The sequence below is a fragment of the Elephas maximus genome, chromosome X (assembly GCF_024166365.1).
Source record: "Elephas maximus indicus isolate mEleMax1 chromosome X, mEleMax1 primary haplotype, whole genome shotgun sequence".
In the NCBI taxonomy this organism is placed as follows: Eukaryota; Metazoa; Chordata; class Mammalia; order Proboscidea; family Elephantidae; genus Elephas; species Elephas maximus.
The window spans coordinates 122,306,954-122,321,009 of record NC_064846.1 but is presented as its reverse complement, the minus strand read 5'-3'; the positions used below and the strand labels follow the sequence as shown (position 1 = coordinate 122,321,009).

The 14,056-nt window shown below is 50.8% G+C and overlaps 1 protein-coding gene across 1 annotated transcript; it reads right to left on the bottom strand.

Annotated features, from left to right (window-relative positions):
* Positions 1 to 41: 41 nt before the first annotated feature.
* On the bottom strand, positions 42 to 13,382 carry FOXP3 (forkhead box P3). The gene is made up of 12 exons (XM_049872345.1): positions 13,333 to 13,382; positions 6,546 to 6,777; positions 5,710 to 5,814; positions 5,472 to 5,610; positions 4,971 to 5,058; positions 4,799 to 4,897; positions 3,638 to 3,725; positions 3,400 to 3,480; positions 2,583 to 2,733; positions 1,864 to 1,940; positions 384 to 485; positions 42 to 191 (listed from the first exon to the last, which is right to left on the bottom strand). The coding sequence occupies exons 2-12, from the start codon at positions 6,753 to 6,755 to the stop codon at positions 42 to 44; spliced, it is 1,290 nt and encodes a 429-aa protein (XP_049728302.1). The 5' UTR covers positions 6,756 to 6,777; positions 13,333 to 13,382.
* Positions 13,383 to 14,056: the final 674 nt, after the last annotated feature.

Here is a 14,056-nt window from a genome sequence, read left to right as displayed (position 1 = left end):
GATTTTGGCCCCTGTCCTTCCTTTTTTCCTTGGTTCTGAGATCAGGGGCCAGGTATGGGGTTGGAGCACCTGCTGGGCCTCTGGCTCCTCTTCTTGCGGAACTCGAACTCATCCACGGTCCACACAGCCCCCTTCTCACTCTCCACCCGCACAAAGCACTTGTGTAGGCTCAGGTTGTGGCGAATGGCATTCTGTGAAAGGAGGACCAGCCAGCCGGGCCGGTAGCAGGGGGAACAGCTGGGCAGCCATCCTCTGGGCTCAGCAGCCCCCTACCAACAACCGACCTCCTGCCCCTTCCCAACATGCCATCCAGCCCGACCCTGCCCACACTGCAGTGGATATTCAAGGCCATCACAACCACTGCCACCTCCAGAGGAGCTCACCTTCCAGGTAGCAGGGTGGTTTCTGAAGAAGGCGAACATGCGTGTGAACCAGTGGTAGATCTCATTGAGTGTCCGCTGCTTCTCAGGAGCCTCCAGGATGGCCTGGGGATTGGGGAATGTGGGGGTGAGGGGAGTCAGTTTTCCAAAGTAGGGGTTGAAAGAGGCAGGGGCCTACCCTGGACTGCCTGTGGGGGCAGAGGGAGGGTAGGGAGGGAGATGGTATGAAGTGAAGGATCAGGGACAGGGTTACATATGGGATAAAGTGTGGGGTTGGGGACAGAATTAGATGTGGGATGAGGCATGGGGTCGGGGACAGTAGATTAGGTAAAGAATCAGCTGAGATTGGGAGTGGGGTTAGGTTAAGGGTTAGGGCTGGGATCAGGTTAAAGGTCTGTGATGGGGTTGGAGTTGGGTCTTTTTATGGGGGTGAGGTTTCAGGGTTTGGGAAGGTTAAAGGTCTAGAGTAGGGTCAAGGATTTGGAAGGGGTAATGGGCCAGGTGGAGTTAAAGGTCAGGGAAGGGGTTAGTTAAGAGTCTGGTTGGGGGGATGAGATAGGACTGGATGTGAGGTTGGGATTAGGTCAGGAGTCAGAGATGGGCCTAGTTACAGAATTACTGTATGCGGTTGGCATGTGGTTAGGTTCAGGGTCAAGAATGAGCTTGTGGGGTTAGATTAAGGGTCAGGGCTGGGGTTAGGTGTGGGGTGAGGCTAAAGGAGGGTCAGAGAATTTGATCAGTTTGGATTTAGGGATAGGATTAAGTAAAGGGTCAGTGATTATGATTGCAATGAGGCTATGAGTCAGGATGGGCTTAGATTGGGGGCTCAATTCAGAGATAGGTGCAATATATGGCATGGGGTAGGGGTTAGGTTAAGGTTCAGGTTTGAGGTTAGATGTGGGGCTAGAATGAAGGTCCAGACGGGCTCTGGTGAAGGTTCTGGTAGGGCATTAGGGAGATTCAGATGTGGGGGGCCAAATGGAGTGAGGTTAAAGGTCAGATAGGTGTTAAAAGGAAGGGGTTAGGGATGGGATCCAGCTGGAGAATGTACGGACATATTGGGGTACATTCGGGCTGGGCAAATGTACAGGGTTGGGTTGAGGTAAAGGATGGAGTTAAGGGGTATGGAAGGAGTTAAGGTAATACCTGGAGTGGGTTTAGGGCCAGGGACAGAGATGGGGTTAGTTGTTAAGCTATTTTATAGGTCCTGGAGGGGGTTAGGTATCAGGACCTCAGGAAAGGGGTGGGTTTAGGCGCAAATTTGATTTGCACTGGCGGATGGTGGTTTAGGTCAGGGCTGGTGGGCAGATCTGGGGTGAAGCCAGCATGAGGATCACATTTGAGGCACTGCTTGGGGCTCCTTGGGACTGGGGTTTGGTAATACAGGAGCCTGAGGGGTGGTCAGAGTGAGGCCAGGAGTTTGGGAGACAGGTTCCCCACCCATTCTTTCTCTTCCACCTTGGGCCTGAGCTGCCCTGCTTACCCAGCGGATGAGAGTAGCATAAGTGAAAGGGGGCCGCATGTTGTGGAACTTGAAGTAGTCCATGTTGTGGAAGAACTCTGTCACAGAGTGCAAGGATCAGGCCCCATCCAGGATCTTCTGGCTCCCTCTCCCCTCTCTTTCCTTCCCTCCCCTGCTCTCCAGTGCAGTGTCTATGGGCCTGAAATCCCACCATTCACGCAGGCTCCAGTGAGCACAGTTACTGTTTTGCTGAGCACCTGACATAAATTCTATCATTTACGCTGCAAAATGGATTCTCCCCAAGGTTTAAAAGAAGCAAAGTCCCTTGCACACCATAGGCATGTAACTGATTAAGTGGGGAGCCAGAATGGAACTTGAGGGCTTTGATCCTGTTTAAGTACACAGCCCAGGCCTGGCAGGGAGGAGGGAAGGAGGGCCTGTAGGAATGACTCAGCTAGTTTCCTTCTTTCTGGTGGCTGGATGGAGTAGCTGAAGACTGAGTGGGTGAGGCATGGCCCAAAACCTCAAAGGGAGGCAGGGCTAGACGCTGGAGACCATAATGGGGGCTTTAAGGTTGTGAAAATCCTGAGAGGAAGCTTTTGTAGAGAGATACTTTTTCCCAAAGGCTGGACCCTGGTCTGGGGGAAAAATAGCACAGAGCCCCTTTCTTCCCCACCTCTGTACCATTCATCAGGATTGGGAGCTTGGGGAGCACCATGTAAGGCATGGACCATTCTTACCTGGGAATGTACTATTTCCATGGCTGCCCCAGAGGTGCCTGCGCACAGCAAACAGGCCGTTGGGGGCCTCCCCAGGGCCAGGCCAGGCGGGGAGGGCACTGCCCGTGGTGCCTGCAGCTACAGTGCAGCAGGAGCTCTTGTCAGAGGATGCCTGGGGGAGGGGAGAGCCTGGTCATCAAGAGGCTTCAACTTGCCACTTTTACTTTTTAATAAATGTCTTTGAAATCAAGGGTGTCCTCTTCTCACTTTTAGTTTGACTTGGAATCCCATGAAACAGCCTGAGCCTTATTTGTTAGTTCGAGCATGAACACTGGAGTGTATAGAGCACTGATGCTGGGACCACAAGCCTGGCTTGCATCTCAGTCCTCTACCACTGAACTGTGAGACCTTGGAAAGTCACCTAGACATCCCTGGCCTCAGTTTTCCTCATCTTTGAATTAGTGATGATAGTGGTGCCTACCTCACGGTGTCATTGTGAAGACTGAATAGGCTAACACCAGTAAGTGCTCAGAAATAGCTCCTGGCACCTAGAGCCGGCTTCCTAGGCATGCAACTTGTGTGGTTGCACAGGGCCCTGCGCTCAGAAGGCCCTCTGCTTTGCTTAATGCTCTGCTGTTGTCTTCTTGAACTTTGAACAAGGAATCCCACATTTTTGGGATCTCTGGGTCAGAGGGTTTGTAAGTGGAAGGTGGCAGCTTTCTAGGTCTGGCATGCTTGGAGCTGGGGTCACGGGCCATGGATTCCCCGGGGTCTGCATGTGATGGTAAGTCCCCTGCCCTTCAGCAGTCTGTGCAGCCTATGGCCTGGGGCCGCTCACCGCAGATGGAGCCTTGGTCAGTGCCATCTTCCCAGCCAAGTGGGCCTGCATGGCGCCCAGCTTCTCCTTCTCCATTACCAGCTGTAAGGATGGGCGCACAAGTGAGGCTTCAACCTAGCCCTTATCTGCCAAATCTTGCCCAGGCTGTGGTCTTCCCTGGGAGTGCCCTGCCTCCTCCCTTTATGCCAACCCTCATCCTGGGCAAGGGTGGCCAGTTCATCCATCCCCCCAGCATAACCTGCTGCTCCAGAGACTGCACCATTTCCTTCTGGAGGAGACACTGCGCCCTGCCCTTCTCATCCAGGAGATGGTCCACCTGGCAGTGCCTGGATAGGGGGAGATTCCATGTAGGTGACCATACAGGCCTGGCCTCCTGACTCAATGCTTAGAGTGGGAAGGGCCCAAGCTCTCTAGAAGCTTGCTCCTCAGAGCCTCAGTCCCCTCAACCCCTCTACCTCAGTCTCCCTCTCACACCTGTCATTCCTTCAACACATGCCACATGGCACCTACAATGTGCCAGGCCCTGAGCTTGCTGGAGATGATGTTGGCTTGCTGAGAGTGGGCCAGGTGGGTGAGAGTGGGAAGAGCATTTCAGGTAGAGGGGTTGAGGTGAAAAGGCCTGGTTGTGGAAAGGAGTAGAATACATGGAGTTGCTGCTAATTGTTGGATATGACTGAAGAAGATGTATCTGTGTGTGTGATGGGGCTGGAGAGAGGGTGTAGCAACAGCCATCATGAGGAGCTGGGACTTCGGAGCTTCAATAAGGCTGGTGTGCTAACATGAGAGGTGGCAGGGCCAAGCTGTTAGGAGTGTGGATTCTGGAGTTAGGCTGCCTGGGTTCAAATCCTAGCTCTGTTACTTAGGAACTGGATGATCTTGGTCAAGACACTTAACCTATTTGGCCTCACTGTCCTCACCTGTAAAATGGAGGTAAATAACAGTACACTCCTCTATTATTATGCTCCATTACACGGATGAGAAAACTGAGGGCCAGACAAGCTAAGTAAGTAACTTATCCAAGGTCACACAGCCAGTGAGTGATGGAGCTGAGACTGGACCCCAACTTTTGAAGGACCCCCAGTGGCACAGTGGTTAAGTGCTTGGCTGCTAACCAAAAGGTCGGTGGTTTGAACCCACCAGCTACTCTGTGGGAGAAAGATGTGGCAGCCTGCTTCTGAAGAGATTACAGCCTTGAAAACCCTATGGGGGCAATTCTACTCTGCCCTACAGGGTCACTATGAGTCCGGATTGACTTGACACCAGGCTTGTGCTTGGTCTCAGCTTTTACCTCCTTCATCTTACTGTGTATCAGGATGAGGCCTGAGTTGAGACCTGCACTTCAGATACCCCCCCTTCAAGTCAGGAACCCCTCAAACTGGGGTGGAGCTGGACCACTCACTTGAGGAAGTCCTCTGGCTGCTCAAAGACCTTCTCACATCCAGGCCACTTGCAGACACCATTTGACAGCAGTGGGTAGGAGCTCTGTGGCATGAGGGTGCTGGGGGGACAGAGGGTGTCAGGGGAGAGGGTGGTAGGTAGGGCGAGGGTCCTTCCCAGTCCTGCCTACTGACCTGTCCTTCCTGGGTGCCCCGGGGCTGGGGAGGGTGCACAGCAGCGCCGGTTCCCTGGACAACCACTCCAGGCTGGCCACGTTGATCCCTGTGAGTGGGGACAGGGCATCTGTAGGGGCCATGTGCCAGGCTCTGGAGCTCAGCCCACAAAGCCTCTCGTTCTGAGCTTTCTACCCTCCTGAGCCTCATAGGCCCTGGCTCCAGGGGGGCTCTCCTGTACCAAAATTCCAAGGCTTCAGACGGAGCAGCTCAAATACTGCCATTTGCCAGTGCTGACATTTTGACTAACTGCAAAGATCTGCGGTTCTGTGATTTTGACATTCTGTATCTTTAAGGTTCTGAGCCTGACATTTTTCAGAGGTTGGAGTTTCCAAGACTCTAAGACTTGACCCCTCTGACCTCCTGAGGGCCACAACTCAGAAAAGCCTCCAACACTCATGTTCAAGGATTTGGGGACTCAGGGGTTCTGTGAAGCCACAGGGGTGTGGTTTGTGGTGTTACCAGGTGGCAGGCCAGGCCGGGCCTTGAGAGAGAAGACTCCGGTGGCAGTGGTGGGTGGCGGGAGGCTGATCATGGCTGGACTTTCCAGTGGGTGCACTTGCAGCACAGGAGTCCGGGCATGGGCATCCACTGTTGAGAGCTGGGGGGCATATATGAGCTGTGGTTCAGCCTGGCTTGGGGCCCCCTCCGCACAGCTCAACCACTTGCTTCCTCCCCTCTGCCTGTTCAGAGGCCGTACCTGATGCACGAAGTGTGGTCTCTCCTGGAGGAGTGCCTGTGAATGGGGCGAGGGGCCCAGTCGTGCCCTGGAGGGTGCCACCATGACTAGGGGAACTGTAGGCAGCTGGGGGGGGGGGGGGAAGCAGGTGGGTGAGATGTCACCCTCATCCTCACTGTTCTACACATCTAATTCATATACTCTTCACCATAACCCCACATGATATGTACTCTGATCATCCCCATTTTACATACATGGAAACTGAGGCTCAGAGAGGCTGAGTGACTTTTTCAAGATTACACAGCTAATAAGTGGTAGAATTGACCTTAATCCCATCACTTCACCCCCTTGTGACAGCCTTCTCTGTCACATGGGAATGGGGACACATGGCTGTGTCCATGGGACCATGATAGTTTCTTTAACCCCACATGATATGTACTCTGATCATCCCCATTTTACATACATGGAAACTGAGGCTCAGAGAGGCTGAGTGACTTTTTCAAGATTACACAGCTAATAAGTGGTAGAATTGACCTTAATCCCATCACTTCACCCCCTTGTGACAGCCTTCTCTGTCACATGGGAATGGGGACACATGGCTGTGTCCATGGGACCATGATAGTTTCTTCTCCTGAGACAGGGATTGGGAGGTCGGGGAGAGCCTTGAATCTCTGAGGCCTGGCAAGTGGGGACTTTCTTGGCTCTGCAACATCTGCATAAGTCACAGACTTGCCTGGGACCCAGAAACCACTTCCTGTGCCCCAGCCGGGCCCCCCGCCCAGTGCCACAGTAAAGGTCGGCACCTGTAGGCCCAGGTACCCCACCCTGCCTGCCCCATACTGGGCCCTGGGCCTCACCTGCAGCTGTGATGGTGGCATGGGGTTCAAGGATGAGGAGGAGGTGTGGGCCCCGCCTCGGAGGTCCCGGCCCTGGAAGGTTTCCCCTGGTCCCCTGGTCCCCAGTAGGTCTGAGGCCTTGGGTGCAGCCCTCCAGCTGGACAAGGACCCCAGGGATGGGCTGAGGGCCAAGGAAGGGGCCAAGGGCTTGGCTGGCCTGGGGTTAGGCATTGGGTCCTTGTCTGAAGGCAGGCTGTGGAGACAAAGGAGTAGGGAGTTACAAATATACACAAAATACTGAACCACTTGAACCACATGGACGCCCCTTCTGGTCAGAGCAGGCATTGGCTGGGGCATGTCCTGGAGGCTCCCACAGCTGAACCCCAGCTCCGGTCATGTATATACATGCATTCACATGTTGGTGCCAGAAACACAGGTACATGTGTGTCTCCACACATGCTCCATGTGCAGACGGGCATGGGCCCAGCACACTGCTTGCCTGTTCATGCTTGCACAGATCTGGTTTGGACATATCCTCCGTGGGGGCAGTGAGGGACTGGGGGTGGCTGGTGGAGCCTTAGCCAGGGTAGGTCTCAGCTCCTTCCCATCCTCACTTGAGGCCTCTCTTCAAGCCTCAGCCTTTGGTCCTCCCTGCACCCTGCACAGGGCAGTGCATTCTAGGCACACACCTTTGTTGATCCTCTTTGGGGCTGATCTGACTTTCTTATGGGGCATTTTACCCCAGTGACTTCAGCATATCTGGAAGTGGAGGGGGGCCTGGACTTAGAAGACTCTTCTGGCTGCTGTGAGGGGGACAGACTCTAGGATGGTGAGGGCAGAAGCAGGGGGACTAGTGGGGAGGCCACTGCAAGTCCAGGTAAGCAGTGATGGTGGCCCAGACTGGGATGGGGGAAGTGGAGATGTGAGAAGTAGGTGGATTCTGGGTATATTTTGAAAGTGGAGTCAACAGAATTTGCTAGCAGCTTGGGTGTGGGGGGTGAGAGAGGGAAGGTCAAGGTGACTTCTGGGTTTTAGCCTAAGCAGCTGGAAGGACAAAGCTGACATTAACTGAAGTGGGGAGGTGGGAGGAGCAGGTTTGGAGGGAGTTGGTCCATGTGTGGACCGACACAACGAGTCTGGTGTTAAATATGCAAGTGGAGATGTTGACTGGAGTCTGGAGCTCAGAGAGAGGTCAGGGTCTGATCATCCCTGGACTCCTGCTCTGTAAGGAGCCAGCATGGCAGGTTCCAGAGAAGGGGAGAGAGGCTATCTCTTGAGCCAGGGTGGGCCTGTGGGCTCTCGACCCAGCCCTCACCAGAGTTTACTCCAATCTCTGCCCCCAAGCCTTTGCTCATGCTAGTCCCCCTGCCTGGAATGCCCAGTTCTCCACTTCTGTCCAAGTCACGAAAGGCCTCCTCTTACATCATCCTCATCCAGGAAGCCTTCCATAATGGCTCCAGACCCTTCTTCAGAGTCTTAGAACCTTACCCTCCCCAATAGGCAGGGCCTCGGTTTCTCAGGATCCTATAATCCTAGTCTGAGAGGAAATCAGAGCTGGAAGTACAGTCCATTCCAACCCCATTTTACTGAAGAGGATGCCCAGGTACAGAGTTCCACAGTCCATGGTGACTTGTGATCTCCACTTCTTTCTCCATGAAGTGTGTGCATGTGCACATTTCACAAGCCCCCTTCTCGATGTGTGTGTGTGAAACTCCCCATGCCACCCCACAGCACTTGGTTGGGCATGCAGCTGCTGACAGTAGCCCAGGCGAGCACAAGGAGGGTTCTGAGGGCGTAATTGCGCCTTCTTTTCTTTGCTGTCCCCTCATAGGGGTTGTCAGAGCTGTGGAGCTGAGGGAGGTAGGTGTGAGAATCCAGGTATTAAGCCTTTAGTCTCTCAAGGAGTTAGAATATTACTGTGTGAGAATCAAGGATCTGGGGCTATGCAGGCTCAGAACAAAGGCCTGGGAGGATGCTGGTGACTATGAGGAGATGAGTGAATGATTGATTGAGTGAATGGGTGCTGCCAGCACTCTGGCCTGGCTTACACGGCTGGCCTGTGGTCACTTCTAAAACTGCCTGGAAGCTTGGCAGAGCTTATGAGATGTCCCCAAACATATCTGGAATGGCCTGACTCGGGGAAGCACAGATACATCCTCAGGAAAAAAAGACCTGGATATGGTCTGTCTGATGGGGTACTTGGAGGGCCAGGCTGAGCAGCCAGCTTCCTGCACTGTCTGTTGGGGCGTCCCTTTCTGACTAGGTTTCTCAGAAGCTGCATGGGGGATGTTTCTGGGACACACTGTGTTCTCGTATCGGGGTCTGCATCTGGGCCCTGTTGTCACAGCCCCTGACTTCCCCAGATTTTTCTGCCATTGACGTCATGGTGGCCGGATGCGCTGGGCTTCATCCGCACTAAGGAGGAAGAGAAGGGGGAAGACACCCCACCCCATGGGTTTCGTTCCGAGAATTGGCTGGCCCATCCTGCAGCCAGCTTGGCCCAGGTGGGTGACGTGGGTGTTGGCGGATGTGGTGGGTGACATCCATCTGGCCACTGTGACAAGCTTTGGATCCTGTACACCTGTGGCCCTTCTTGGGGCCATGGAGAGGCCTAAGGTTTGAAGCTTTGGAGGTACCATGCAGGCCCTCACAGATACTGGGACCCTTGGGGTCCTCAAATGGTACAACTCCAGAGCCTCAGAATCATAGAACATCATTTCTTAGATTCAAAAGACTCAAGAATCGCCAAATCACAGACTCCATGGAGTCCGTGGGTCCAACTTTTCAGTATCTGTAGGCCAAGGTCCCTGGTGTCCAAACTCACAGGAACTCCAGAAGGACAGGAAGGCCATTACTTCCTAGGGCCGCCTGTCTACCAGGCTTGTAATTGCAGCAAGCCCCCTCTCAGCCTCCCTCATGAGCTCTGTGAAGGCAGGAGGGTCAGGATCTCCCCTCTACTTCCCACAGCCTGGGGTCTGGCTCTGCCCGCCACTAGCTTTAACTCTCCTCAGGCCCCTCAAATGTAAGTTGGGACAATAATAGTGCCCGTCTTTCAAAGTTAATGCACATGAAATGCTTAGCAGAGCGTCAGCAAGTGGACACCGTTAAGGCCTCAGTCTCCCTGCCCAATCTGGGACAACTTTCCCAAACTCATAGCTACCCCACCAGAGAGGAGGGAGGGAGGGAAGGTTAAGGCAGGGGCGCTTTCAGCCAGGGCCTCATGGTGGGAGCAGAACAAACCCTGGCCTTTGTCAGTACAGACCCCACCACCAGGTTCCCTGGAGGGGCTCTGGGATAGAGGTCCCAGATACTGGCACCAGCTCTGGGGATACAGCTGAGCTCTGTCGATGCCAGACCCACAGACAGACTGTCTAACTGACTTACATCCTTCCATTATTGTCACCTTCTGGACAACTAGGCCTTCTGAACCATGGGTCCCCAGGAACCCACCAAGCCCAGATCTTGTGAGGCCAGACCCTATGCTGTAACATGGATCCTCCTGCCTGAGTCAGGGCTCAACCTGGGAGAAGGCAGAAAAGAAAATGGCAGCATCTGGGGGCAGCCCAGGTCCCCCACCACCCTAATGGGTGCTGAGAGGTAAACTGAGGCCCATAGTTGGGGAGAAAGGCAGAGTCCTGAGGTCTGGGTTTGGGTATCAACTCTACTATTGAATCTCTGTGAGGCTTTGAGAAAGCTCTTCTGCCTGTCTGGGCCACAATTTGCCCCTCTGTACACTCAGGAGGAGAAAGGTTTGAGGTAGATGGGGGTCAGGGCCTTCCACTCTTTGTGTGAGAAAGTTGATAGGTGTCTGCAGGGCTTTGAGTTTACAGCTGCCTTTCTATCCAGAGGACTGGCTGAGAGACATCCATACACAAAGAGAGACAGAATAAAGCAGGAAAGAGAAGAGAAAGACGGAAAGACAGACATGTGAGGGCACAGAGAAAAAAACAGAGAGAGACAGAGAGACAGAGAAAAATGGAAGTGGACACAGGGTGGGAGAGAGACAGACATATAGTGAGAAACAGAAAGAATGAGATAGTGAGAGACATTGAGAGAAACAGTGTGAAAGGCAGAGAAACTCACAGGAGCAGAAAGATATAGAAATACACGCAAAGAGGGAGACAGAGAATGAAATGAGAAACAGAGACAGAACAAGAGAGACAGAAACAACACAGAGAGACAGTGACACAGAGAGATGGAGATACAGTCAGTGAGGGACAGATAGGGAGGGAGGGAGAGAGAGAGAAAAAAAAAATGAATGCCACAAAAAAGAACAGCTTCTGGTTTCTGGCTGGAGGAACTGATGCTGCCTAAAATAATGAAGGACAAGATGCTGGGGACAATCACAGCCAGGTATTATATTGCAAAGCAGCAATCAGCAAAACAGTGTGGCCCTGGCACAAGAACAGTCACTGAGTGACAGAACAGAGTGGAAAGCTTGGACACAGACCCACATATTAAGGGAATCTAGTTTGTGATGAATGTGACATTTCAGGCTGGAGAATGGTGGAGGATGGATTGTTTCAATGGAGCCCTGGTGGCACAGTGGTTAAGAGCTCGGTTGCTAACCAAAAGGTAGGCAGTTCAAATCTAGCAGCCACTCCTTGGAAATCCTACGGGGCAGTTCTGCTCTGTCCTATAGGGTCGCTATGAGTTGGAATTGATTCGATGGCAACAGGTTTCTGGGATAATTAGGGAGAAAATAAAGGTATCGAATAATCAGTCCATTTTCCCACCAACCCTTCCTTGCCCAGTTTGAAATGTCACCACCATCATATACTCTAAAATAAATTCCAGATCCATTAAAGACAGAAATAATTAGGTTTACTGTATGCCAGGTCCTGTGCTAAGCACTTAACATGATTAATAGATTTAATCCTCACAACAACCCTTTGAGGTAGGTACTATTATTATCCTCACAGTACATATGAGGAAATGGAGGCACAGAGAGGTTAAGTACCTTGCTAAAAATCACACAGATAGCTTGGGGTGAAGTTGGGTTTGTCCCAGACAGTCTGGCTCTAGTACCCACACTCTGAACCTCTACAGTAAATGGAAAAAATGAAGCCATAAAAGAGACTAGAAGCCAACACAGGTGAACATTTATCTCATTTTTCAAGTGGGAAAGGACTTTCTAAGCACAAAACCAAGACAGAAACCACAGATGAAAAGACTAACCTATTTGACTACATAAAAACATCATAAGCATCACAAAAGCACCATAAACAAATAGAACAAGCAAATGATGAATTGGGGGGAAATATTTGCTATATACCTATGGCTGATGGAAGGTTAATATCCTTTCCAAATAAAGAGCTGTGGCAAATGAATAAGAAAAAAATATGAACACCCTATTAGGAATAAGGACATGCACAGACAACTAAAAAAAAAAAGTACAAATGGCCAATAAACAGTAAAAGTAATCAAAGAATGCAAATTTATACAATGCAGTAATACTTGTTCTTACCTATCATGTTGGTAAAGTATTAAAATATGGTAATACCCACCCAGGGTTAGCTAGAGTAAAAAAACACCCAGTGCCATCGAGTCAATTCAGTAGAAGGAACATAAAACAGGACAACCGTTTGGAAGAACAATTTGGCAGAAAAGGGTCAGAAACCTTAAAAATGCACATACCCTTTGATGCAGCAACTTAATTTTCAAGAATCCAAGAAACTAATTTGAAGTGTTTATGGGGAAAAACTAGAAACAACGCAAATGTCCAACAATTGGCACTTGGCCGAACCAATCATGGTTCACGCCAATGTGTGGACGTTCTTAACAATCATGAAATTTTTAATCATCTACAAAAATGCTACTATTAACTGAAAAAGCAGGAAGAAACCCAGTATACAGTGTTATTCTAATTTGGTTAAAAAAATAATCATACCTAACACTTAATGAGCTAAGCCTGCAAAGATGGGGAGCTCACCCTGCCCTGAATGGCCTGCTCTTTTCCTGGACATGGATTCTGACCACACACATACAGTCCTGGGGCAAGACCTCACACCTAAATCATATTTGACAAGGGCATGAAGTGCCTCCCAGGAGGGTCTTCTCTCATGATGCAAGCAGAAGTTCAGATAAGCGCTCAGCCTAAGTTGACAGCTTACAATCCTCCTTCTACTGGAGCAGAGTTGATAATCATTTTTGTAAAATGTAAATGCTCTCCTCCAAGATACTCAACACAAAGCTTCAACAGTGTACAAATCTCTGTGCTGGCTGATGGGTGGGGAGGCAGGTGGGGGAAGGAAAGATTAGAGAAAGGGAAAGACAGCTTGGGAGAGAGATGGAAGAAAAAAGATAGACGGTGTGTGGTAAAGATGGAGACAGGGAAAACAGAGACAGAGGGATGGAGAGTCTGAGTGAGAGAAACAGAGACGGAGACAGAAAGAGGGGGCAGAGAAACACGAAAGAGCAAGAGAGAGTGTGCAGAGAGACTGAGGGATGGGGGACTCGAGAGAAGAGGAGATGCAGTTGGAATTTCCAGTTACATCTGGACAGGGTTGCAATTTGTTCAAAGCTCTGAAATTCACACTTGATGTATTTTAAAAATCCTACCTATCTATCTATGTATCAGTCCATCAATTTATTTATTTTTGCCTCTTCCCAAGCATTAAGTAATTCAACGATCAGTCTTCTGGCATTTAATACTATTATTTTTTTAAAAATACCTTACCTGACCAGGAATACAGTAGCTGTGCACATTTTGACTGTACTGGAGGGCCCCTGACCCCCCAATGCCTACCTCACTGTTATCTCCTCCAACAGGGCCCACATCTGGTGGGGGCGAACGGAGGGCACTCACCTTGGTGATGTGGACTGACAGAAAAGGATCAGCCTGGCTTGTGGGAAACTGTCACATATCAAAAACAACTTTGCTTTTATACCGAGAAGAAAAACCACGGCGTGGAAGCCACAGACCTCTCTCTTCTAATAATCCAATTTTTTTTTTTTTGATGAGTGAGTGTGCTGATAATCACGGGGTGTGTGTTGGGGGGGGGTTCTTGTAGTTTTCTCTCTGTTTCTCCGCTTCTTGATTATGAGACTTAAATGGAAATTTTGAAATTTTGGGTTTTTTCTTTGCCCTTTACGAGTCATCTGAAAATATGATTTCTTCCCCTCACCACAGAGGTGAGAAGTATCAATGAGATAGCAGGGCTCATGAGAAAACTCCAGTTTTTGAAACAAAAGTATGTACAGAGAAAAAAAAAAAACAGCAAGGGAAAACAACCCAAATAAATCACAGGGATATCCTGGGACCAGTAGAGACACACCTGTGAGGGAATATGTGAGGGTCTGTGAGGAAAGAGAGGAACCGAGGCCCAGGAAACACCAAGGAAAGAAACAGAATAGGTTTGGGTTTCCAGAGGCCTCGCCTCAGTTTCTCCATAGGTGAAATTGATATGGTCATTCTCACTCTCACTGCCCAGGTAGGGGGAACTCTGGAAGCTCCTGCCACCCATCTTTCCACAGAGGATGAGGGGCATGCATATACGTTATTTCATGGAGAAAGAGGCAAGGGAGTTCAC

Bases quoted from the DNA above. Each gene is read 5' to 3' on its own strand.
- FOXP3 (XM_049872345.1), bottom strand. From the start codon at position 6,755: ATGCCTAACCCCAGGCCAGCCAAGCCCTTGGCCCCTTCCTTGGCCCTC. The intron at 5,611-5,709 runs GTACGGCCTCTG...TATGCCCCCCAG, and splicing joins GACCACACTTCGTGCATCAG to CTCTCAACAGTGGATGCCCA. The intron at 1,941-2,582 runs GTAAGAATGGTC...ACTCTGTGACAG, and splicing joins TGGAAATAGTACATTCCCAG to AGTTCTTCCACAACATGGAC.